This window comes from Lutra lutra, chromosome 2, assembly GCF_902655055.1.
Source record: "Lutra lutra chromosome 2, mLutLut1.2, whole genome shotgun sequence".
NCBI classification, from domain to species: Eukaryota; Metazoa; Chordata; class Mammalia; order Carnivora; family Mustelidae; genus Lutra; species Lutra lutra.
The window spans coordinates 175,231,343-175,256,642 of NC_062279.1; the positions used below are offsets into that span (position 1 = coordinate 175,231,343).

Here is a 25,300-nt window from a genome sequence, read left to right on the forward strand (position 1 = left end):
AATGTCAGATAAAGAACTTTTTCGGATAAGTTATATTCCATGAGTTTTATTCTCATGGAATGGAATGGAATGGAATGGATAAGTTATATTCCATCAGTTAAAGTTAAAAAAAAAAAAAAAAAACCAGACCAACAAACCACACCTATTTGGAGAACAAATGAGAAAAGAATAGTTGTGCAGCGGGTATCTGGTACATAGTTATGCTTCTTGCCAAGATTTTTAAAAGGCAGGGAGGCTTTGCCTTTGCAAGGGAAAAATGGCACTTTGGGGAAGTGAGAGTGTTGGTCTTTTTAAAAAGTTGTTTTATTAAAAAAATTCAAATACATCTGGGGCACCTGGGTGGCTCAGTTGGTTAAGCATCTGCCTCCGGTCATGATCTCGGGGTCCTGGATGGAGGCCCATGTTGGGCTCCCTGCTCAGGGGGCAGTCTGCTTCTCCCTCTCCCTCTGCTGCTGCCTCTGCTTGTGTCTGCTCTCTCAAATAGATAAATAATATCTTTAAAAAAATTAAATATATCTAAAAGTCCCCATGCCAATCACCCATATTCAGCAATTATCATGATATTGCCGTATTTGTTTCATCCTCTTTTATCCTTTTGCTGAAGTAGTTTAAAGTAAACCCCCAGACATCATGTCATTTTACCCTCCATGCTCTACATCTCTAAAATCAAGAATATTTCTTACACTACCATGCTGTCATTATCCCACCCAATAAAATTAGCAGTGATCCTTTCGAATTTTCAAATACCCATTCTATAATCATATTTCACTGACTGTCTCAAAAATGTCTTCTCACAATTGGTGTATTTAATTTGATATCCAAGCAGAGTCCATCCATTATGTAGGTGTTATGTCTCTTAAGTATCTTTGATATTTCTTATTTTTAGTGACAAAATGAACCGATGAAGAGAGACCCTGGTTGATGTGTTGGGGTAATTTTCTTAGGCTCAGAACAAGTTGCTCGATTGCTCTTCTACAGATGGCAAAACCGAAAGAGGTTTTGCAAACAGGGATGTTACAAATGATTGTGTATAAGGTGATCAATTCTGATGGTTCTATTATTTTGTTTAGAGTAGATGAAAAAGGAAGAAAAAGGAGAGAGATTTCATTTTGTCTTGTCTTTTGGGTTAATTGCTTTTTGTGTGTTGAAGCTGATTCACATGTAGTATGGGGAGAATAACATGATAACTCTTCCTTCCTAGACCGTAAGTTCAGATGAGAAGCCAGGTGTCTGGGGAAGCTGAGCTGGGCTGTGGAGCAGTGTTTCTCCAATCTGACTGCTTCTGTGTCATGTAACTCATTACAAATCATTTCTCTGGTTCTTCCCAGACCTACTGAGTGCAAATGTCCCCAAGATGGAAAACATTGAAAACAGCCTCTTAGGGTAATTGTGATGATGATCAAATATGGGGATCACTGACTTTGCCCTCCTTGCACCTTGATCGCTTTATTGGTAAATTGTGAATAGTGATACCTCTCGGGGCTAATGCCTCCTTAACACCTTGGTTATGATCAGGATTATGAGTCCAGGTGACTCTTGTCCAGATGCTGGACACTTGACTTTGGGATGGATTAGAATCCTTCAGCTTACATTTTCCCCTGTGTACCATCTAATATGGTACCCAGCACGTAGCTGGAGTGTAGTATGTACTAGAGAAATGAATACATGAATGATATTACTGAGAATTCAGATCAGCGACACTTCGAATTATCCATCCACAGACAATACGAAGAACTGGCAGGCCACCAGGGCTAATCTGACTTAGGAGGGGTCCAGACTTAGTTGGGAATGGCCTAGAGAATGGGATTGATGCCTAATAATATGCATCTTCCCATGTCCCACCTCTCTTTATATACATTTTGTGTTTTGTAAAACTTCCTCCTCATCCAATCAAAACGGGCTTTGAGGAAATAATAAGACAGGAAGCACATTCATATAAATGTGGCAATGGTAACAAGGCCTTTACCTTTCAAGGAGACTCACATTTGAAAAAAGCACCAAACCTCTAGGAATGCCTGGGTGGCTCAGTTGGTTAAATGTCCAAGTCTTGATTTCGGCTCCGGTCATGATCTCAGGGTTATGGGATCAAGCCCCATATCGGGCTTCCCGATCACTGGGGAGTTCTGCTTGAGATTCTTTCTGTCTGCCCTTTCCCTTCTCCCTATGTGCATCTCTCTCTCTCTCTCTCTCTAAATAAATTAATCTTAAAAAGCAAAGCAAAGCAAAGCAAAGCACCGAGCCTCTGGAGAAAGAGCTGCTTCAATGGTGGGAGAAATGTTCAGTAAGAAGAAAATTCTCATCACCCTTGATGTCACGCCATATAGATGGGTACATTTGGGTAAGACTGTTCCCTGAAGGAAACATGCTGGATGCCTCCTGTGCCAGCTGGTTGGAAACCTTGAGGTTCAAGACTTTCTTGCAGGGGATTCTTACCAGTAGGGATGACAGCTGCTGCTGGTAGATTAGGAAGCTACTTTCTTTACCATCTTCTTGTGGGAAAGATTCCCCAGAACTGGGTTTCTTGATTCTCCCAAATCAAGAATGGTGCTGTGGGATCCTACCTGATGCTTCTGAACTATAGTCCTTCTTCAAAATAGGGCGTCTAGAATACTCAGTTCTGTGCATGCATTAGCAGTGACACTGGAATTCAGTCAGGAGAATATCATTAAAGAGAGAAGATAGTATAACAGACTTTTCATGTGATTAGGAGATTATCTTCTGGGGCATTTCAGTTCACTTTGGGATTGTGGATTTAAGAAGGTTGACCAATGGTAATGTTCAGAATGGTTCTTTTCAGAGTCTTAACTATTGTCTTTTGAAAGTAATTTCAGGTGGGTTTGCACCACTAAGACAAGACCAGCATCCCCTAGTACATTAAGGTGACTAGAGAATCATCTCCAAAGAAGTTGAATTTATATGAAGAGATATTGATCAGAAAGAATGGCCGATCATCCATGGAAACATAACAAGTCTGAGAATTGTACTTCGGCAGTGACCATGCATACATTGTCAATAGAGAATCCCGGCTAATGGACTTACCGTATTTTGATCCCATTCACAAGACTACAGGAAGGAAGTGAACCTTAGGCTAAGCCTGTTCTTGACCATTCTGGTACTCTGTGATAAAAGGAAAGAAATTCCCGTAAATCCTAACAGTGGTACCCATCTCTATGACGCAAGAAACTTCTTTTCTTAGGATCTTAGTTTCCTTAGGAATTTTTCTAGCATATTGAGCAGGCTGGTCTAGGCACAGTTCAAATCCCTAGATTACTTCAGGCTTGTTTGTTTTAACCTGAGTGATGTTCTAGACTGAGTAAGAAAAGGACTTACAGACCCAGAGAGACTTGCTCATCTGACAAGTAAGGTGACAGGGTAGGGATGGTGGGGAGGGGAGTCTGAGAGTTTTCAGGGTCATTTCTTTTGTCCAAGGTTGATCCTGACCCAGGATGCAGGCCTCCTGTGTCACACTTTCTTAACTATCCAGGGGTACTAACAAATGCTACTTCTTCCCAGGAAGGAACTATAGGACACATTAATATTTTCTTTTACACAGGATCATGAGCTATTTTCGCACTTTTCTTTTCTTTCTTTTTTGGTTATAGAGGCAGAATATGCTTATGAAGGAAATTTGGAAACTGTAGATAAGCACATAAAAGAAAAAAAATCTATAATTGTACCAATAAGAATATTGTTAACATCTTGATATACTTACTCCTCTTTCTATTTTTATTGTAAAATAAGGGTCATGTTGCAAATAGTGTTTTGAAGTTGCTTTCTTTGTTTAATGTAACAATGTTGTTATATGCCGTTTTCCAGATTATTAAGTATTTTTCTAAACTAATAAGGAATTTGGGGTGCCTGGGGGCACAGTTGGTTAAGCGTCTGTCTTCAGCTCAGGTCATGATCCTAGGGTCCTGGGATCGAGCCCCCCATCAGACTTGCTCTTTGGCGGGAAGCCTGCTTCTCCCTCTCCTGCTTCCCCTGCTTGTGTTCTCTCTCTTGCTATGTCTCTCTCTGTCAAATAAATAAAATCTTAAAAAAAAAAAAACAACTAGTAAGGAATTCAACGATAAGAAGATGTGCCTTTTTACCCCTTTGACAAGTGATCCTGTGTGGCAAGTTGTCTTATATTTAAAGAGTAGAGACAAATGAGGGCAAAAATGAATAAAAATGGCAAGTCAATTCACAGGGAGTGTGTTTTCTGAAAGTCCCTGCTGCTAGGAAAAGATTCGGGATTATGCCTTATGGTTCAAACACACTGATGACAGCTGTGTGAAGATACGAGAGTTGGCATCAAGGGTGAACATCGAAGTCCAGGTAGGAGCTGTGGATAATGTAAAGAGAGCTCCCAGGCCCTTGCCAAGAGCGGTTGGTTTTCCAGCGTCTCTCCCCCTGCTCTAGGACCTGTACTAGTTGCTCCTCTGTGGATATCTGGTCCTCAATTTGTAGTTGTTTTAAGGTTGAGGGGAATGTTCTTAAAAGACTTGAGAACTTTTGCCCTTGATGTGAACATTTGGGAGGGAGAGTGATGTGTTTTTGTTTTGTTCAGGAAAGCCCCAAGGATAACTTAGAGAACTGCCGGGGCCTCCCTGATAATCACCTTTGGGCCCTTGGCCATGTAGTTGCTCTGCTTCCAAGGTCTGTAAATGGGCTCGGTGTTTTCTCCTATCAGTCTCTGAAAACTCTCTAAGGCACTAATTTTACAAGTTCTCTCTGTCACAAATTATTAGGCCAGTTAACTCCCCATTGTACTGGGACATGTTTCCAGGAAAAGAGGTCTAAATTTTGTTTGTATTTTGTGACAATCTAAGACAGCTACTGCTGAACACAGTCCTGAAATCAGAGGCCTGGGGCCCTTTATGCTTAGCTTGGCTCATGTGCCCTTGCTCAGGCCTTTTCAACATGCATGCCTCTGAGTCAAGTTTGGAGGGTGGAAGGGGAAGGACAAGCAAGGCAAGGCAAAAAGGAAAATCCTGGGAGTAGGGAAAGATCATCATGGCAGGAACTTTGAGCTATGCTTCTTACTTTCTTCTCTGTTAACATCTGCTCTCAAAGTCAAGTGTGTTATCAGTGTTTTTGTAGAAACATGAAATATCAGTACTGGAGAGGCCCATTGGAGTTCAGTGCCTAATTTTAGAGATGAGGCAGCTGAAGTCTGGAGAAGCCAACTGCTGTGAGCAAGGTCCTGTGATTAGTGGTAGAGCCAGGATTTGAGTCTGACTCACAGTCCGGGGCTCTGTACCCTGTACACTGCCTCTCCTTACAATATGGTAAGAAAAAGCCTAAAGTACCACATTGAGCCTCCATTTATATTTAGTCTTATATTCTCAGATTTATCCATAACTGAGAAGGAACTCCTTAGTCCTCTACTAAAGGAATTCGGAGTCAGGCAACTCAAAAATCTATTGATAAGGAAAAAATTTCATGATATATTATTGGGTAAGAAAAGCAGCTGAGAATATAGCAGGCTGTAATTTGCATATAAAAAAGAATGTGTGTGTGTATAGGATAATTACAAATACACGCTCATTCATGTACACAGGTGAATACCTATCGTAATGTAATAACTTCGGAAAAATGCATGAGGAACTTAATACATTGGTTGCCTCCAGGAAAATGGCCAGGAACCATGGACGGCAGGCATAACAGGGAGACATATTTTTCACTCTTATACTCTTTGTTTTATTTTTTAAATAAATTTATTTATTTATTTGAGAAAGAGAGAGAGAGACTGAGAGAGTGTGTGAGCAGGAGGAGAGGGACAAGCAGACTCCACACCCAGTGTGGACCCTGACGCTGGGTTTGATCTCATGACAGTGAGATCATGACCTGAGCTGAAATCAAGAGTTGGACACTCAGTTGACAGAGCCACCCAGGCAACCCACTCTTGTACTCCTTGAATCTTACTATAGGTATGTATTAGCTGTTTTTTAAAAAAGTAAATATATACACATTTCAAGATGACATGTGAGCTCAAATGAAGGGTAAAACTAATGCTTTCTGGAAGTTTCTCGAAGGCCTCATGGAGACGTGGCATTTGAGCTGGCCTCTGGGTCAGGCAGAATTTTGCCAGGAAAAGTCAGAGCAGGAAAGATCATATTTCAGGAGACGAGAACAGGATGCTTAATGTTATCGAAGCAGGAAATGCAGACAGAGTTTGGGGGATGCTGCGTAGTCTGGAGAAATTGCCGCAATGGCCAGGGACCTGGGGACAGTGAGAAAGGTAATGAGAGAGATGGCTGGATGGAGGTCATTTTATATTTAACGTGGAGTAAATTGGCCCCAGTGTTCCTTTCCCACCTCATCCTTCCTCCCCTGCTGTACTTCGGCCACAAAAGCCAGCCCTCTCTGCTTCAAATGCGCAGACCTTTCCCACTAGTGTACCTGGGCACTGGCCACTTCCTCTGTGTGGTTGCGGTCTTCCAATCCTATTTTCTTTGCCTCCTTCAAGACCATTTCAAATGTCACTCTTCTCCACTCTCTCCACCCCCAGCACCCCAGAGGATGTAAGCGCTCTGTCCTCAGTGTTCTCTTGGCATTTGGAATTTACCATTACTACAGCACTTGTCCACTTAAATTTTAATTTTTCTGGGGGCTGAAGCCGAGCACGAGGTCATTGGTGTGCAGAACATTGTTTCTTTTCTCTCTAATTTAGGATTTTATTCTCTAAGGTCCCAGCTTTATGGAACCTTATTATGATGAAGCGGAGTCATAGCTTTTTGTTTTCACATGGCTATCCCATTACCTCTCCATGAAGTCATTTCTCCTATAGAGGAAAAAAAAGTGAGGGCCAGAGACATTATTAACTAAGTAAGAAAAATGGTTTTTTTTTTAAAAACCTCTAGGCCTCGTCTAAACTATATTAACATTTTCTTTATTATCTTTGTCCCCAATAGGCTCTTTTAAAATAGCCTAGTTTAAAGCCAATTAAAGGCAGATAGCCTGTCGTTTTTTTTCAGACTTCTATGAATTTAGAACTTAATGTTAATAGAACATTTTATATGCATACATGATGAATTAAACAGTTAAAAACGAAAAGAATTTTGTTCTGGAGTATCCTGACAGGTTCAGGGTCATTATAGGCTTTTTTCTCCCAGTGTCTATAAGTCCTTGATGAGAACTTGAGCATCGAGGGAGATATTGTCCTTACTAGTATGTATTTTGTCTGCAATATAATCCATATAAAAGTACAGACATCTGTATTCCAAAAGGGGATTTCAACCCCTTAGGAAAAGCTGTACAAATGTGTGTTCTTAGGTTATTCCTCTCTCTTCATCTTTCTTTTAGACATTGAGGGAATAGCTGTGGTCCCCCCCATGACAGCTTTATCTACAGAGGGACGTGTAGAAGACACAGAACCTTGTCTCTGCCCAGACCAAGGCCCTTCTGAGCCTTCTGGGTATTCAGGAGCCCCAGAACAAGCTTGTACCTTTATTTCCCGGCATAAATGGGACCCTTGACCAAATTGTTCAACTGCTTATTTTTTTTTCAGTTGCTAATATATCATGGGCATCCTTCTTAGGAAGTACACTCCTTCTTGGGCCGTCTTACATAGGGGCTGACCGAATTCTTTTCAATGTTGTATTGGGTCACGCTGCATGGATATGGCAGAATTACTTTAACCACTGCCTTTTGATGGACCGTGCAGTTATTCCCAGTTCTTTTCTTGCTGTTATGGATAACGCAGCAATGCAAGTTCTTGCATATATATCTCGACTATGGGTGTAGGTACAGCAGGATAATGTGTTTAAAGAATTGGAATTGCCAGGTGGAAAGGTAGATGTATTTACAGTTTTGAAAGCTAGTGGGGGGGGGCATACCAAAGGTAAGAACTCTGTATTCCCGAGTTTAAATAGTAGCTTAGAAATAAAGAGCAATCGCCCATGATCATGGAGACTATGAAACAGCACTTGATTTGCTTCAGTAGTGTCATTTGATGTGGCCTCTCAGAGTTTTGTGTTGAAGTTTAAAGCAGTGCAGCAGAGTATAATGTTTTTGATCAATGAATCCAAGTATAAGTTCTTACATGAGACCTTTTGCGACATTTGAATAATTTGAAAATTGCAACATGTTTTTCTTTGCATTGTTATGTGTTTTAAAGCTAAACAATGGGCTGAGAAAATGCTGGTTCCTAACCCCTGATTACTGAAACTAATGTTGTCAGGCAGACTGGAGCGGTTACCAAGCGCCTAGCGCCAGGTGTCACATACAGGAAGTAGGCACTGGATTCTGGCATGTTGCCCTCTACAAAGATGTCACTCTTTGGCACATGTCCCAAGGGCGAGAGCGCCTGCTTCAGGGAGAAAACTTTCAAAGGTTGTTAGAAATCAGGAATGTCCTAAGAAAGAAGTCACCTACCTTCTGAAAAATGTCTTTCCAACAATTCTTCCTCCTCGCCCACCTTTATCTTCATCTGTTTAATTGGCTGTAATGATATACCATCGTATTTTATTTCTCTCAGTTTTGGAAAGTCTAAGATCCTAGTGGTAGCAAGTGTCTGGGGAGGTCCGGCTTCCTGGCTCACAGATGGCGCCTCCTCATTGTGTCCTCACGTGGCGGAAGGGGTGAGGGAGCTCTCTGGGGTCTCTTTTGTAAGGACACGAATCTCACTTGTGAAGGCCCCACCCTCATGACCTATTACCCTCAAAGTCCCTACTTCCTAAAACCGTCACTTTGGGGGTTAGATTTCAATGTATGAATTTTAGGGGGACAGAATATTCAGATCATAGCAGATTGCTTTGTTTCATCAAAGTTGCAAAGCTAGATAGGCTTTCCTACATGAGACAGTGGGAGGGGAGGTCGACACAGAACTATGAATGGGCTCAGAGGCCAGACTGCTGGGTTCAAACCCCTGCAGCTCTCCTGACTAGCTTGTCATCTTGGGAAAGTTCCTTTATTTCTCTGTGCCTTAGTTTCCCCAGCTGTAAAATATGACAGCAGTGGTATTGACCATATACTATCATTTAATGATTGTTGGGCTAATTTTCATAAAACACATCAAACAGCATCTGGCTTAGTAAGTACCACAGTGAGTGTTTATTTGTATGCTTTTCTACAAAGGGTCAGACACCCTACTAAGCATGGGAGATAGATTCTTTTTCATTGCCTTAAAAATCCTACGAACTATGCATCATTACCCACATTTTGTTGTTCTGGTTATATGACTGGCCCAAGGTTATACTGCTAATCAGCGATGGGCATGAGAATCTGAGACCCTGACTCCACAGTCTCACCTCTCTGTAAACAATCAAAAATTTGCCATTTCTTCTGTTGAACCTGAAACTACATCCTCTCACTTCATTCTGTGCTCTCAGTTATATATCCAGAACAAACTACCTTGACTTCTTTGATAATCGGAGCAATTTGTATGGTAAGAGTTTATCCTAATTCTAGAGGATGTCGAAAAGCTTAAGGATTGCCCCTAAAGAGACAGGATCTATCTCGAAGGAAGTTATGAGAAAGGGAACATCTGTTTGAAAAGTATTTTTATATTAAAACTGGGAGCTCAAAATGTTGAGTAAAAACTCACCAGTTCGGAACATCTATCTATAAGCTATCTATATGCATTTTGTACTTAAAATATTAAGGAAATTAAGTATGGGATGTAGAATGTAGACATCATAGATATTTGAAAAACTCCTGGGTAGATGGAAAGAGTGCTGACTCAGCTGATCCAGTTTCTGGGCCTCAAGTCAGCCCCCAGTAGCTAAACCACTGTTCTGAGCCTTGGCTTCCTTGTGGGGGAAATGAGTAGGTTGAACTAGGTGACCTTTCAGGGCATCAAATCATGCTAAGTTTCTTTACCCATCAGGGAACAAGCTGTTTTACATTTTGTTTAGTGGTTGCTCAATGGTGGGGGAGTACCTGGAATTTGGGGGAATTCCCAGAATACATGGGCAAAAAATAGATTTTTAAAAGTTTACAACACATTTATTTAAACAAAAAGGATTAGTATTTTAATCTCTAAAGAGATTTTAAGAAATGAAGAAATAATGCTAGAGAAGTTGATAAAACAGATGACTTACAGAAGAAGAATATAACTGGTTAGAAACAGATGAGAGAATGTTAATTTTCATCAGTTATCAATGAAATGCAAATGAGAACAAATCAAACTGGCAAATACTAAACCCAGTGACTGCTGGTAGTGTGATAAAGTAAATACTCTCATACACAGCTCATGGAGTAGAAGTTGGTCTAATTTTATATCTCTTTTGTTCCAGTAATCATGCTCATATCTATTTATACTAAAGAAATAATTGTATGTTTATACAAATTTATTTTTAGAATATTCACCCACTGTTATTACAGTAAAAATCAAATATCCAATAATAGGCAATTAATTAAATAAATAATGTTACAGTTACATAATAAAACATTATGAATTATTAAAACTATATTTGAAGAATCTTAATGATACAGGAAATATTAATGATGTAGGTGTTAAAAAAGGCAAGAAATCAAACTACATATAAAATATGGTATTAGTTTCAGAAAAAAAAAGATGTACTGAAAAAAAGAAACAGGAAAGGTACACTAATATCTTATAGCTTTTGGTTCAAGGTGGCAGTTAGCTTTCTCCTTTAGGTCCTTTAGATCATTTGGTATTTTGAAATGTTGTAGAACATGCATATACTACTTTTATAATCTGAAAAAAAAAAAAGGATATATAAAAAATGATCCAGAGAAAATGAGAAGTCAGCCAACGCGGGGTGGGGGGCATCTCTAGTCTGATTGGATCAGCAAAGAAAAAGGGAACTACTGGGGTGCCTGGGTGTCTCAGTCACTGAGAGTCAGTCTCTTGATTTTGGCTCAGGTCATGATCTCAGGGTTGTGAGATTGAGCCCTGCCCTGTGTAGGCTCCCTGCTCAGTGGGGAGTCAGCTTCCCCCTCTCTGTTTGCCCCTCTCCCCTCTTGCGGGCAGTCTCTCTCCCTCTCAAATAAATAAATAAATCTTAAAAAAAAAAAAAAGGGAACTGCTGTTCACCACCCATGGCTTGGGTATGTGTGTTGAATGTTGGTGGTGGTGGTATGGGCATGGGGGGCTGGGGAAACCCTGGGGTGTGATGGTGCTTTAGAACTAGGAGCTGGGCTTGGTGGAGGTCTATGCAGATGTCGGGCAGATACAGTTTCACAGTAAATAAACATCATCAGGTAGGGGGCTACTTTAGGTCAGAGGGGAAAACATAAAATCCTAAAGCAAACTTCCCATTGCTCCCTCACCTTTGCAGACAAAAAAGACCCCTAGGGTGGAACGTCTCCCTTATTCTCAGAGTTGCTTTGATTTGGGATCTGGTTTTGTTGGCGTAATACAGTTTCACTCTTGAGTTTCTTCTTTCTTTCTTTCTTTCTATTTTCATTATGACTTTTTTTGCTCTTTTGCAAAAAGCTAATTCTGCAGAATTGGGGCAGAGGGAGAAGGAAAGTCAGTGAATGTAATTATACTGGTAAAGTGCTCAGATAATCTCAAAGTACCTTCGAGTATCCTTTGACTGGAGTATTTTCTAGAAGTTTCCCTTACTTTCCCGGGACAGATGATGATGTCCTGTTGAGATGCAGGTAAAGATTGTACTTGAAGCTCATGTTTCTCTTTTTACGACTTGGCTGGGAATCCTAACCCAGAACCATGACTTTTCTTTCCCCAGATCCAACTCAAAGGGAGGTAGGCTCCAAGCCTTTGAACTGTCTACCCTATGTCACTTATTCCATACACCAGCATTCTTTCAAATACTTGAAAAAATCATCGTAGCATGAACTATACTTATCTTTTGGTGATCCTTTTTTGCATTTTCTGTATAACTAAAGATGAGGATAAAAACCACAGCTTGCCCAAAATGCTATAGAAAACCAAAGACCCACACCTTTTAAAACTTTCATCATAAAAGAATTTTGAACCTACAAAAAGCAGAGAGATCAGACTAACATACCCCTCATGGAACTGTCATTCAACATGACAGCAGCAGTTCTCAACATTTTCCCACTTTTCTTTTGTTATTATCCTTACTTCTTGTTTTTGCTGTCTTCTCTGGAATAATCTAAAATCCCAGGCAACATATTCAATTCTCCTGTCAGGACTTAAAAAAATATGTATGACCCAATATGATTATTGCCTAACAAAATTGGCAACAGTTTCTTAATGTCATCTAATATCCAGCCCATATGCAAACTCTCTTGAATATCTAAAAAACACACACACACACACACACGCAGAAAAAAAGACTTAAAAAACTCTCATGAGCAAGAAGAGAGATGAGCTTGAGACATTTATGGGAGGCGGCCGAATTATTCAGTTTTGCTTGTCTTCTTTCCTCAAAGGAATGGGAAGCCAGAGAGGGTGCTTCTAGGAATTTTCAACAATTTTAGCTGTCTAGATCTAGAAAAGTTTTGTCTTTGGACACTATTGGCGACTCACAGAAATCCTCTATAGCCTCAAAGGAACTCAGATCAGCCTTTTCTTTCCTTTCCGTGCAAACTTAAAAAAACAAAATGACACCTGGGTAGCTCAGTCGGTTGAACATCTGATTTTGACTCCGGTCATGATCTCAGGGTCATGAGATGGAGCGCCATGTTGGGCTCTGTGCTCAGTGGGGAGCCTTCCTGAGATTCTCTCTCCCTCCTCCTCTGCCCCTTTGCCCCCTGAGCTCTCTCTCTCTAAATACATCTTAAAACAACGACAACACATACAAAGCACTTAAAAATGGCTCAGTGCATGCACAGAAATATTTTAAAGAGCATGTAAACAAGGAGCAGAAAATGAGAATCACCTACAATCATAGGGACCGTAGACAATACAGGTTACTGTTGGTATGTAGTGCTCTGGGCTTTTTCAATCCTGTGGAATCATACTGTACCTATCCCTTTGAAACCTGCTTTTGCCCCAATGCAGCTTGTCGAGACTTGCCCCTGGTCAGTTAACATCCTTGTGCACTGTTACTTTAAAAGGATATTGATCATTAGAATAAACTAATGAATTTAACCAAGAACCACCTGTTCTTACATAATTCTCTCCCCGTTATAAACAACGTAGATAGAACATGTGTGTAAATAAAGATTTCAAGTCAAAGTTCGTGGAAGTGTAAGAACTATCCTTCTGCCAGCACTTCTTCCCTTCCCTCCTGTTCTTATCCCTCGTGCTGTGGCCACAGCCCCTCCCGGCTCATCAAGCGGGCAGCCCAATCTGAAACACCAAACTCTGCCTGGTCTCCTTCAGCATTTCCTGTTTGCCAATGGCTTCCTCCCAGGCCACTGGGGCCTCAGAATCGTCTCACGGAAGGGCTGGGTGTTAGTTCTACTTGAGGGTTGTTGCTGGGTCCGTCTGCTCCTTTCTAGCCCTGTCGCGCGCACTCCAGATAAAGCCCTCCTTGTTCCCACCTCTGTATTACTCCAGGAGCTCCCAAACGCACCCCTCTGGGCTTTCCCACTTGTGATCCCTCCGCACATACCACAGGAATGAACTTGCTGGAGCCCCGCCTGGTCTCCCACTCTGGACTCTCCCCGCCAGCCCAGCGGAGCTGCTTGCCAGCCTGGTGACACGTGCCCCAAGTTTCTCTTTCCCTTTCATCTCTGTGCTTCTCAACAATGTCCCGCACTCTACAAAGCCTTTCTTGGTTCCTGCCCACTGCAAGCAGCACTTCTTCCTTCGTTAGCCCTTTGCTTGTTCCTTCTTCAGACATGGTTGAGATTGACGGTTTGTGTTGCCTTTGGATTCTAAGTGTCCTGAGGGCGGGGGCTGTGTCTTCTTGAACCTGGACTCTGCTCCGTTTTATGGCATGATGCTTGGCACATAGTAGGTGCTCAAAACGTCTAGTGAATAGGAACTATTTGAGTAAAAAGAGAACGGACTTGTAGGAGTCTACGTGCAAAAGGCCCGAGGATTTGAGTTGGCCGTGGTGCTCATAGTATACGCTGTCGAAGCTGACAGCCCAGAAGCCATTTTGGATTATAAGAAAACAAGTACAGGGAGGCCTGGGTGGCTCAGTTGGTTGGACGACTGCCTTCGGCTCAGGTCATGATCCCGGGGTCCGGGGATCGAGTCCCGCATCGGGCTCCCGGCTCCATGGGGAGTCTGCTTCTCCCTCTGACCTTCTCCTCGCTCATGCTCTCTCTCACTGTCTCTCTCTCAAATAAATAAATAAAATCTTTGAAAAAAAAAAAAAAAAGAAAACAAGTACAGGCGCATTTCCCACAATTCCCTTTGCAGTCCTCTTCTCTCTCCCCACCCAGCAACCCCGCTGCAGACTCCCGGAACCACTTTCCACTTCCCAAACCAAACCTGTACTTTTATTTATTTATTTATTTGACACAGAGAGAGAGAGACAGCAAGAGAGGGAACACAAGCAGGGGCAGTGGGGGAGGGAGAAGCAGTCTTTCCGCTGAGCAGGGAGCCCAATGTGGGGCCCGATCCCAGGACCCGGAGATCATGACCCCAGCGGAAGGCAGACGCGCTTAACGACTGAACAACCCAGGCGCCCCCCCCAAACCTGTACTTTTATGCTGCTGGGCCTTTGCACATGCTTCCCTCCCTCCTTTGTTTGTCAAAATGTTGTTCATCCTACACACCCAATGTCACCTTTTGAATGTAGCAGTTTCCTCATCACCAGAGAATTAATTGCTCCCTTTCCCGGGGTTTAGAGGACTGTTTCATATCAACATCATCACAGCAGTAGCTCTTTGTCAAACATATAACTAGTTTATAATAATCTCACATCCACTCTCTAGGTAAATAATAATAACAGGAGATACCTCTGTAATAGTCACTCTGTGCCCCATACATTTTATGTACTTTACATTCACTATCCCATTAAATTCCATACCATAACCTTTGCAAGGAAAGCATGATCACTGTTTATTTAATTTGAAGAAACGAAGGCTTAGAGGAGTTAAAAGACCTTTCATGAGGTCACACAGCCAGTCGTTAGTAGAGTCAGAAGGCACTACAATTCCGGAATCCATATTCTTAACCATTAGGCTATATTGCCTCTATTGACAACGGAACTGAAGCTCAGAGAGGTTAGGTACTCTGCCCCAGGCCACACAGTAAGTGCCAGACGTTGGAGCCCAGCCCAAGCTTGTCCGAGCCCAGAGTCTGTCCTCTCTTTTCTTACTCTGAACTGTCTTTCTTTGTAGAAGGGGTTGTCAAACTTTTTCTGTAAAGGGCAGAATAGTAAATATTTTAGGTCTGGTGAACTCTAAGACCTCTGTTGCAACTTCACGTTGTAGCAAGAAAGCAGCCATAGCCAATACTAAACAAAAGAGCATGGCTTTGTTCCAATAAAGTGTTATTAATGGGCACTGAAATTTGAACTTTTTCCCATGTCATGAAATAAACTTTTGTTTTTTTTTCAGTCAGGAGGAAATGTAAAATGCTTAATTCATGGTCATACAAAAACATATGGTGGGTGTGGGCCTGTGGGTGAGCCATGGTTTGACAATCTTGTTTTACAGCAACACTATATCATAGAATGGTTAGATACGCGTGCCTCTTTGCTCTGTCTTTCCTGGAACAATTCAGCTTGGTGCCCAACTGAGAAAATAGGAGTCCCTTGGTAATATGGGTGCCCTACTAAGAAAATAGGAGTCCCTTGGTAAATGAAATTTACATTCCTTAAGAAGACGTTCAGAGAGCACGTGACCTTCTTTGAGCATGGCTCACATAGACCGCACCCCAGCTCCAAACAGTTTTTCAGAATATGCCTTCTATTACTCTGGGAAACACTATGGTAGCTACATTTGCCAGCCACCTTAGTTCTGAGATGAGGTTCTAGAGTTCCTTCATGGTGTTCTGGGCTGGCTGGCTGGCCTTGTTCCTTTCTTGCAGCAAGCTGGGAACTCTAGACCCCTCCTGATGATCTGATTATTGTTCTCCTGGGAATGGAAGGGACCAGTCTGGGCAGGGTGGCTGGAACAGAGGAGAGGAACCGTGCCATGCTCTCTGTTTGGCCTGTGGGTCAGAGGAACAGGGCTCCTGGCTCAGAGGCTTCAAGGCTCATGGCACTGAGATAACCGGAAGTCTCAATCTTTGGTGGTGCTCCATTTTAACTCCGTTATGACAGGATGAAATAGGGTTTATAATTAGGAATGCAAATATTGTTTAGAAACTTGACTCTGGAGAACACATATTAAAAGTTGTTATATGCAACTAATGAATCCTTGAACACTACATCAAAAACTAATGATGTACTATATGCTGGCTAAATTAATATAAGAAAAAATGTAAAATAGGGGCGCCTGGGTGGCTCAGTGGGTTAAGCCTCTGCATTCAGCTCAGGTCATGATCTCAGGGTCCTGGGATCGAGCCCTGCATCGGGCTCTCTGCTCAGCGGGGAGCCTGCTTCCCCTTCTCTCTCTGCCTGCCTATCTGCCTACTTGTGATCTTTCTCTCTGTCAAATAAATAGATAAAATCTTGAAAAAAAAAAAAGAAAGAAAAAAAGAAAGAAAAAATGTAAAATAAATAAATAAATAAAATCTTTATAGAAAATAAAATAAAAGTTGCAAACCAGCATCTTGGAAGCAAAGTTTCAGAACAAAAGCCATTTGAAACAGAAATTATCTTTCTATAAAATAAACTGGGGGGGGAATTGGGTGATGGGTATTAAGGAGGGCGTGTGATGTGATGAGCACTGGGTGTTATATGCCATTGATGAACCACTAAATTCTACCCTTGAAACTAATAATACAGTATATGTTAACTAAATTGAATTTGAATTAAAAAAAAAAAAAGAAAAGGAACTCAGGGGTCCCTGGTTGTTTTTGTTGGTGGAGCATGCGATTCTTGATCTCAGGGTTGTATGCTCGAGCTCCACGTTACGTGTAGGGAACACTTAAATACAAAATCTTAAAAAAAAAAAAAAGAATGAATTTCCTTCTTTGATTTTGAAGAGGGAATTTAATCATTATTTGTAGCAATGAGAAACACATTAAGGGGAATTACTAAAGCAGGGCTGAAAATTAGTGAAATGAACTCTCTTAAAATGAAACTCAAGATAAAATACTACTTGAAAAGGTGGCAACTGCCAAGGCAGTCACCCCAATTAAAGTGTCTTGAAACTGGGTATGCATAGGAAGCGTGGTTGTTTTTGAGATGTGAGGCCAGTGCCAGTGAGAGTTACAGGCTGAGGGGGACATGCGGGGCTGCTGGGGCTCTGGAGTCGGACAGGGGTAGGGCTCACTTTGCCTCTGCCATTTGCTTGCTGTATGGCTGCAGGCAAGACTTGCCACAGCCTCCAGTCTCTACGGCTGTGAAACAGTGATATCTCTACGCGTTTCTAGTATGCTCTCAGGACACGTTATGGTGCCCACCACACAGGAAGGCCTAAACAAATGTTTTTTTAAAATGAATAAAACAACTAATGAGTAATACAAAGCACTTGGTACAGACCCTGAAAGATGCTGAAAAATGTAAATAAAGATCGCAAAACAACCATGGACCCAGTAATGCCACATTTGTGACTATATCCCCCAAGAAATCATCATCCCATATAAAAGTAACTTACATATATAGACATACATATATATATATTTGCATAGGTATTTTTTATATGTAAAATAGCACAGTTGCTAATGATGGAGAAATCCTAGGGGATGAACTCAAAGACTTGGCTAACCATGGAGAACAGCTGGGCTCTTATGGATTGTTGAAGCAATGGAAAGCTATTTAGCTAAAACCTGGCAAGTGTGTAGACTGTTGAAAATCGACATTTTAAAAAAATTTGAGAAAATGTTGAGAAGATCTGTAGATGTGTATATTTATTAGAGAATAAAACTGAATTGTAATCTGGAGTGATAACATTTGGAGATAATGACATTTTTCTCTATTAAGTTGCTTAAGAGTTTTTGAATTGGGCCTCACTGGCCCCCCCCTCCCCAGCCAAAGAAAAGAAAGGAAAGGAAGCCCTCAACCCCGTTGCCAGATGGGGAGGTCTCCGTGGGCTCATCCATGCGGGGCAAGGCCTGGTCTCGCTGTGGTGTCCCTGCTAGGCTGTGGAGGGGGTCACTGAGGGAAGGTCCTGTTGGGAGATGGGGTCACTGAAGTACATGATGCTTTCTTAATCATCTAAGTGTGTTATATTCGTGGTAGAATCCATTTCTTAATGAATGAATTGGCTGCTGCTAGTGCAGGACCTCTGCCCAAAGCCCATTTGAGGAGGGTGCCTTCCAGATGTATCCTCTGTAATCGAGAGGCCATCCTTGGTTCATATTTTTTGAGAAAGATAGCTTAGGATTCCATTAGCATTTAGAAATAGGCCACCTCAATCAAAGGCCAGATAACCTAGAACTCGCAATAATAATTAGTGAATAATGATCATAATTGTTGCTTTGTTGGTATGATTGCTACCTGATCCTTACGTACTTCCTGCAAGGAAGGTGAGGCAATTCTTATTCCAGGTTTATAAAGGAGGGATAAGCCCAAGAGGGCAAACTATTCTATCAGGGCGTGATGATGGCTCCAGGATGGGTCTCTGGGAACAGATTATGACAACACAAGTTGGGTGACTGATCCAGACATGGCTCAGGTCATTAGAAAACATTCTCAAGAATGGGAGGTGGGGGGTTGGGGTGGGGCGGTGAGCGAAGGGAAAGGTCTTTGCAGGCAAATAAGGAAGCACAGAGTATATCCAAAGAAAGATCAGTAGGGAAGAACGGGGATCTGTTAGTTGGCATGGGACCCGAGGCCAGAATGAATCCTGGACTTCCTATTAGATGGCCCTCAGCTTTCCAGGAGATGAAATGGATGAGGGCGACTCATCCCTATGCCCTCCCTCTTGTCCGCCTCTGTCCTTCTGCTGCAGTGGAAGGAGGCTCCCGCCTCACCCTGTTGCCTTTGTGGGGATGAAGACTCGCTCCCATCTTCTCTCCATGTGCAACACATCTGGCCCCATTGAAGGTGTACTTTCCATGAAAACAGTGAAAAAAGGAATAAAGGGAGACAGAACTCAAGTTTCTGAGAACTGAGAGCTTCTGAGATTGAAGGTGCATTGATTCCAGTGTGACTGAAGCCCTCACAGGGTCATTTTAGTGGCCTCCCTCATGATTCCACTTGAATTCACTCTCAGTAACTCTTTTCTGCATTGAGAGACATATAATAGGGGCCCTCCTGCTGGTTACCCATTTGTGCAGTACCACGGAAAAACCGCGCCTGTTTTTCACCGACAGTCCCTTTTAGGGAGAATTTCTCATTGTAGGAGAAATTCCACTGAAAGCAAGCCCATCAGCCTTCCAGACTGACGATGGGACCCATAACGGCTCTTTTGTGGGTACATGTGACACACCAGCTGGAGATGATCTGTCATGTCTATATAGGGTAGTGCTCTAACCTGGACCGGAGGTTCCTTCCCCCACCTCCCAGCTCCATATTTAGCCATCTGCTGAAGGCTACGTGTGTCATCAAGGTTTATCATCTGTCTTTGCTGCTACAGAACAATACAGGGGTTTAGCTTCTTGTATTCATTGAGGCAGGTAATGAAGTTTTCTCCTTTGGCCTCAGTTTTAATAGAACCACAGAGAAAGTTAATATTGTCTAACTGCTTTACAATTTGAGAAACTGAGACCCTGAGAGCTGACCTGATGTGACTCTTAGTGCTAGAGCTGGCTGGGAATGAAGGTCATTGACTTTTGGAAGCTTGGTAGGTGGCAAGGCTCAAAATAGGAATTTCTTTGTTCACATTATATTTTCGTTTTCATGCTACAAGAAGAAATCCCCCTTTTCTGGTCATCATGGCTGGGTGTAAGACTTACAAGGCAGTCTTTGGCAGAGAGAACTCTATAGGGCTACTTCTAATTCCCCACTTACAATTAATCATTGTTTAGCATTGCATTTAGTGACTATTCTCTAACAATGACATTAATAATAAGGACTACTTACTTGTGTAAGTAGGACTTATTTATATTTGCTATGTGTTGACTGTGCACATATAGTATGTTTACATTACGCACTATGCTAGGGACTTTTTACATCTAAACATAGTTAATTGTCTCAGCAACCCGGTGATGTTGATGTTATTACACTGATATACAGAGGAGGAAACAGACTTAGGGAGGATAAGAAACTCTGCTAAGGTTGTTGCATAAGGGGTTGGTTCCGAGCCAAGATTCAGTTCCAGATCCACCCAGATTTAAAGTTGGTGTTCTTCTTGTTGCAGGTACCTACTCAGGAAATTTGGCCTTTGCTCAATCAATCTATTAGAAAGATTTTATTTAATAACCAAAAGTCTGACACATGCACATTTTCCCCTAGTTCCTGTCCTGCTCCATTAACATCAAACTGAAACTCAAAAGTGTCTTAAAATGTCTTGGCTCTGGACCAAGTAATGAGGGGGTCACAAACACATATATTTAAGCCATGTGTAGATCTAAAGAGCTAAAATCAGAGACCTGACAGAACCCCCCAAGGAGACCTCGCTCAAAGGTCTGGTGACAAAGAGGTAGGTATCTAGGACCATGGTGCGTGAAAGTAAACCATTGTGAGTCTCAAGACAGAGACTAGTCAAACATTTGACATCCTAGCCCCCATGCCATCAGCATTCAATATTTGGCATTTTATTTTATAGTTTTTTAGATAGAGAGAGAGTGCACACATGAGTGAGAGAGTGATGGGGGGAGGGACAGAGGGAGAACAAGAGAGAGAACCTTACTCCCTGCTGAGCACGGAGTCCTGCAGGGCTCTATCCCAGGACCCTGAGATCATGACCTGAGCTGAAATAGAGAGTCTGATGCTTAACTGACTCAGCCACCAGTTAAATTTTTATTTAAAATTTAGCATTTCATTTATTTATTTTTTAAAAGATTTTATTTATTTATTTGACAGAGAGAGACACAGCGAGAGAGGGAACATAAGCAGGGGGAGAGGGAGAGGGAGAAGTAGGCTTCTCACCAAGCATGGAGCCCGATGTGGGGCTCGATCCCGGGACCTTGGGACCAGGACCCGAGCCGAAGGCAGATGCTTACCAACTGAGCCACACAGCTGTCCCCTAAAATTTAGCATTTTAAATAAACAGTAGTGGAAATACATAACATGATGGTTCCCTGTAGGTCCCATGCACCAAGTTCTGTACTAAGACAGACTCTCCACATGCTGAATACTTAAAATAACTGCATGAAGAAACCAGAGCTCCCCAAGGTTAAGTAACTTGGCCAAAGCCACCAGCTCATGGGTCATTAAAAAATGAATCCGTGAAATTAGTGTGAATTATCTATTTGATTAACTCATTTGCAAAGCCTACTATTTAAAATTAAACAAACAGAAACTATAAGTTGGTAAGAATAAAGATTTCTTGGAAACGAATGGCAGGATTTAGAGGAGTCATTTTTAAAAGTGTTTTTTAAATATTTAAAAATTTAAAAAATATTTTAAATTTTTAAAAATTAAAAAAATTAAACTATTTTTTAATTTAAAATAATATTTTAAAAATTATGTTTTGAGGGATGCCTGGGTGGCTCAGTCAATTAAGCGGCCAGCTCTTGGTTTTGTCTCAGGTCATGATCTCAGGATCCTGGAATCGAGCCCTGCATGGGGCTCCATGCTCAGTGGGGAATCTGCTTGAGGATTCTCTCCTTCTCCCTCTGCCCCTACCTGCCCCCCCCCCTAAAATAAATAAATAAATCTTTTAAAAAATTGTTTTTCGAGGCAGACCTATACATTGCTTTACACGCGAGAAGTCGGAATATCACCAATCAGGGAGGTTATAAGCCCAGATTGTCCTAATAACCTTCATTCTGAATTTTGGTCTGAAAGACCTTTCCTTTGTCTGAGGCTGGGCTGGCCTGAGATGACGTCCTTCGGCACACGGGACACTGTCTTCAAGGCTGATCTCATTGTCTGGAGCTCTCACACCAGCAGTGAATGAGAATTTATTTGACCCTCTCAGGAATTTCAGATGCTATCATTTATCCAGCCCTATTTAAGGACACACACTGAGTAGCGTTGCTTTTAAGCAAGTGCTCAAACCGAGGTCATTGTCTCGGTTATAGAGCTTGATTTCAGAGGCAGAAAATGCCAAGGACAGTGCCGTTTATATTACATATATAGCCAGTTTTTGGCGAAACATCAAGAGAAAAACCACAGCCAATTTTTAGAGTTCCGGTGATTTCTTTTCTCTGACCTTAGCGCAAATTCCCACATAAACCGAGGACTGGCTGATTAATCAATACATTACGGGACATGCTTATATGGTCACTCATTATTCTTCTCTTTGTCACAGTTCCCAAAGTGGCTGGGATCCATTAGAAACTGAAGCTACTGTCTGAGCCTTCCCCACCTCGTGGACCAGAAGCCAACAGAGAGCTGTTTGAAAGCGAGCATTCACACATCAGGTTGCTACTGAGGTCTTTTTCATGTTGATATCAGAGCAGTTGCTGGTGTTTTTTTTTTAAATCACTGGGCTGATTTAGAGATAAAAACCAGCTTCTGCTTCTTGACTGGGTGGAGTTGTGGGTGTCTGGGCTGGGGTATGTGCACAGCTTTCCTGACCAAAGGGGAGAGTGATTGGACAGTGGGTTGGAGGGCTACACCGAGGGGAGCCCTGTGTTTAATTAGCATGCCAATGAGGAAGCTCCCCATCTTTAAAAAGGGAAAGGGGCTCCTGAGTGGCTCAGTCGGCTGAGCAACCCACTCGTGACTTTGGTTCAGGTCATGATCTCAGAGTTCTGGGATCAGACCCTGCATCAGGCTGTGCTGAGCATGGTTCCTCTTGGGATTCTCTCTCTTCCTCTGCTTCTCCGCGCTCCTCCTCCACTTGCAGGAGCTTTCTCTTTCTCTAAAAAAAAAAAAAAAAAAAAAAAAAAATGAAGAAGAATAAAGACTCAATCCTCTCCTCCCCTCTTTCTGTTGCAGCTGGTTGCAGTTGAAGGCTGGCCTTTGGAGGTTTTCCATGTAGAGCATACATCTCCCTCGGATGGACGGGGAGAATTGCTGTCCGAGGTCCTGAGAACACGACCCACTCCACACCCCTGGATTTCATTCGCTGCCTTGAATGGCCTTTGCTTCAGCAGCCCACTGAGGGCCCTTTCCCTTGGGGTTCTGAACTTGTAACTAGGACTCCAGGCTGGGAAGATGCTGAGTTCCATCAAGTGTGTGTTGGTGGGAGATTCAGCTGTGGGGAAAACCTCTCTCCTGGTGCGCTTCACTTCAGAGACCTTCCCTGAGGCCTACAAGCCCACAGTTTATGAGAACACAGGTGTGGACGTCTTCATGGATGGCATCCAGATCAGCCTGGGCCTCTGGGACACAGCGGGTAATGATGCCTTCCGAAGCATCCGCCCCTGTCCTACCAGCAGGCCGATGTGGTGCTAATGTGCTACTCTGTGGCCAACCACAACTCTTTCTTGAACCTCAAGAACAAGTGGATTGCTGAAATCAGGAGCAACTTGCCCTGTACCCCCGTGCTGGTGGTGGCCACCCAGACGGACCAGCGGGAGATGGGACCGCACAGGGCCTCCTGCATCAATGCCATAGATGGAAAAAAACTGGCCCAGGAAGTGAGAGCAAAGGGCTACCTGGAGTGCTCAGCCCTCAGCAACCGGGGGGTTCAGCAGGTATTCGAGTGCGCTGTCCGGACTGCTGTCAACCAAGCCAGGAGACGCAACAGAAGGAGGTTCTTCTCCATTAACGAGTGCAAGATTTTCTAGCCTCCCAGAGACTCTGTCCACACTCATTTGCTCCCTGCAAAGACTCACAGGGACAGGGAGAGCAGGCAAGCCAACAAGGACTGATGCTCTTTCTAGGTACGTCTGTCACAGCACTTCCCTTAGGATGCTGTCACTGATGGGACTTGGCCACTAGCTGTTTTTATGAAATATACTCTACAAATGAAAACCTCTTGCCCCGTCCGATTGGAAGGTTCTATAATGAAGATTTCCACCTTCGATTTAAAAAACAAAGTAGTCTCCATCATTTTGGACGATGAAGTGAGTTTTTCCAAGAATTCCATATTTAAAGACGCATTTTATTTAAATGATAACATAGTGTATAGCTCTTATATACAATTAGTTTTTACATTTGGGAAGTCTTTCCCTAGACGGTCCCAAACATGGACTGCTCTATGAGGGATACAACTTTCTGGGGTTCTGCCAAAGGTTTGTAGTGTTTTCCCCTAAAGTAGTGATTTTCTGGAGACCACTTGCCCGCTAGGTATTACCAGGTAATCAGATTTTAAAATGACCATGGCTGGATCCTTGCATTTACTCTCTCATCTACCTGTTATTCAGAGTTGTATATAAGATACAGTTCAAGAACATAAGATTCTTCAATGCTACCTGATTAAAAATTGAAATTTTAAACATCTGTCACTAGATTGCTCTATGATTATATATTTTTTTTAAAAAAGCATTTCTTATTTATGATCCTACCTTTTACCCAGAGAAGTCCAATTGTGCACTAAGTCTTCTTCCCTCTTTCACCAAAATAGACAGAAGGGAAACCTTCCAGGTAGGGAATCAGACTGCTCCAATGCAACCAATGCAACAAAAGAGAGGAAGTCTCATTTTCACTTCAGGAACCAGTGCCCTTTGCCTGCTTCTTCCAACACCATGGTTCCTAGCTGGTTGTAGGTCTTCTGACGACGAGCCGGCTCAAATCTCTGTATGATGGTAATTTAGAAAGTTTACTGATTGAGCGCTAAACTTAGCTGGCATGGCAGCATAATTTATTAAGGTTAGGATTGAATCCAGATCACTGGGAAGGCATCTACTTATATATATGTGTGTATGTGTAAGGGAAAAAAAGGTGGGAACTTATCATTTTTACTTATCATGATTATGAGACACCTGAGTGAAAAAAAGAATTCATGAATTCCAAGCACAGGGAACAGGCACACTGTATAACAATTGTTCAGATAATAAAAGTTATCAGGAGAAATACTGAATACAAAAGGACTCATCTCTACCTCCTCCAACCTCTTTCTGTCTAATAGCCTAAAAGCAACGATATTGCTCAGCTGTTAAAGTTGAGAATAGAGGACTGTGTAATGGGAGGGAGACATTGTGAAGGTGGGCATCTGGGTGTATCATTTGCTCATCTAAATTGAATAAAACTTAGAACTACTCTGAACCACATTTGTTGAAGTCCTTCATTGTTCTAGCACAACATGGCCATCGTGCACAAATGGTAAGAGAGTGGGCATGAATGACTATGAATAACGTATTTCGACATAACCAACACGATTTTTTAGTTTACTTATGTGCCCAGTCCTTTACAGCTATAATCAGTGTTAAGATTAGCTCCGTGCTTGTCCTCAGACTCCTTTCTCCTTCTCCTCTCCTCTCATGCACATCTAGGAAAGGGTGCGGGACCTGGGTCTTAGTCTCTCC

General features: G+C 42.3%; 1 protein-coding gene and 2 long non-coding RNA genes across 4 annotated transcripts in view; 1 reads left to right on the top strand and 2 right to left on the bottom strand.

The window, feature by feature from the left end:
* Positions 1-25,040, top strand: part of RHOH (ras homolog family member H) — a 45,883-nt gene extending 20,843 nt beyond the window's left edge. The window contains 3 exon segments of the mRNA XM_047719158.1: positions 22,195-22,306; positions 22,827-23,253; positions 23,256-25,040. Coding sequence (XP_047575114.1) covers positions 23,046-23,253; positions 23,256-23,620 — 573 coding nt within the window. The 5' untranslated portion in view covers positions 22,195-22,306; positions 22,827-23,045 and the 3' untranslated portion in view covers positions 23,621-25,040.
* On the bottom strand, positions 5,807-9,906 carry LOC125093660 (uncharacterized). Its single transcript, XR_007125306.1, has 3 exons — positions 8,359-9,906; positions 6,385-6,766; positions 5,807-6,205 (listed from the first exon to the last, which is right to left on the bottom strand). It is a non-coding gene; the product is annotated as an uncharacterized LOC125093660 (long non-coding RNA).
* On the bottom strand, positions 10,488-13,559 carry LOC125093661 (uncharacterized). 2 transcript variants are annotated; one of them, XR_007125308.1, is made up of 4 exons: positions 13,440-13,559; positions 12,766-12,930; positions 11,221-11,392; positions 10,488-10,645 (listed from the first exon to the last, which is right to left on the bottom strand). It is a non-coding gene; the product is annotated as an uncharacterized LOC125093661 (long non-coding RNA). The 2 variants fall into 2 exon arrangements; XR_007125307.1 differs by lacking the exon at positions 10,488-10,645 and having other exon boundaries at positions 10,929-11,392.
* Positions 25,041-25,300: the final 260 nt, after the last annotated feature.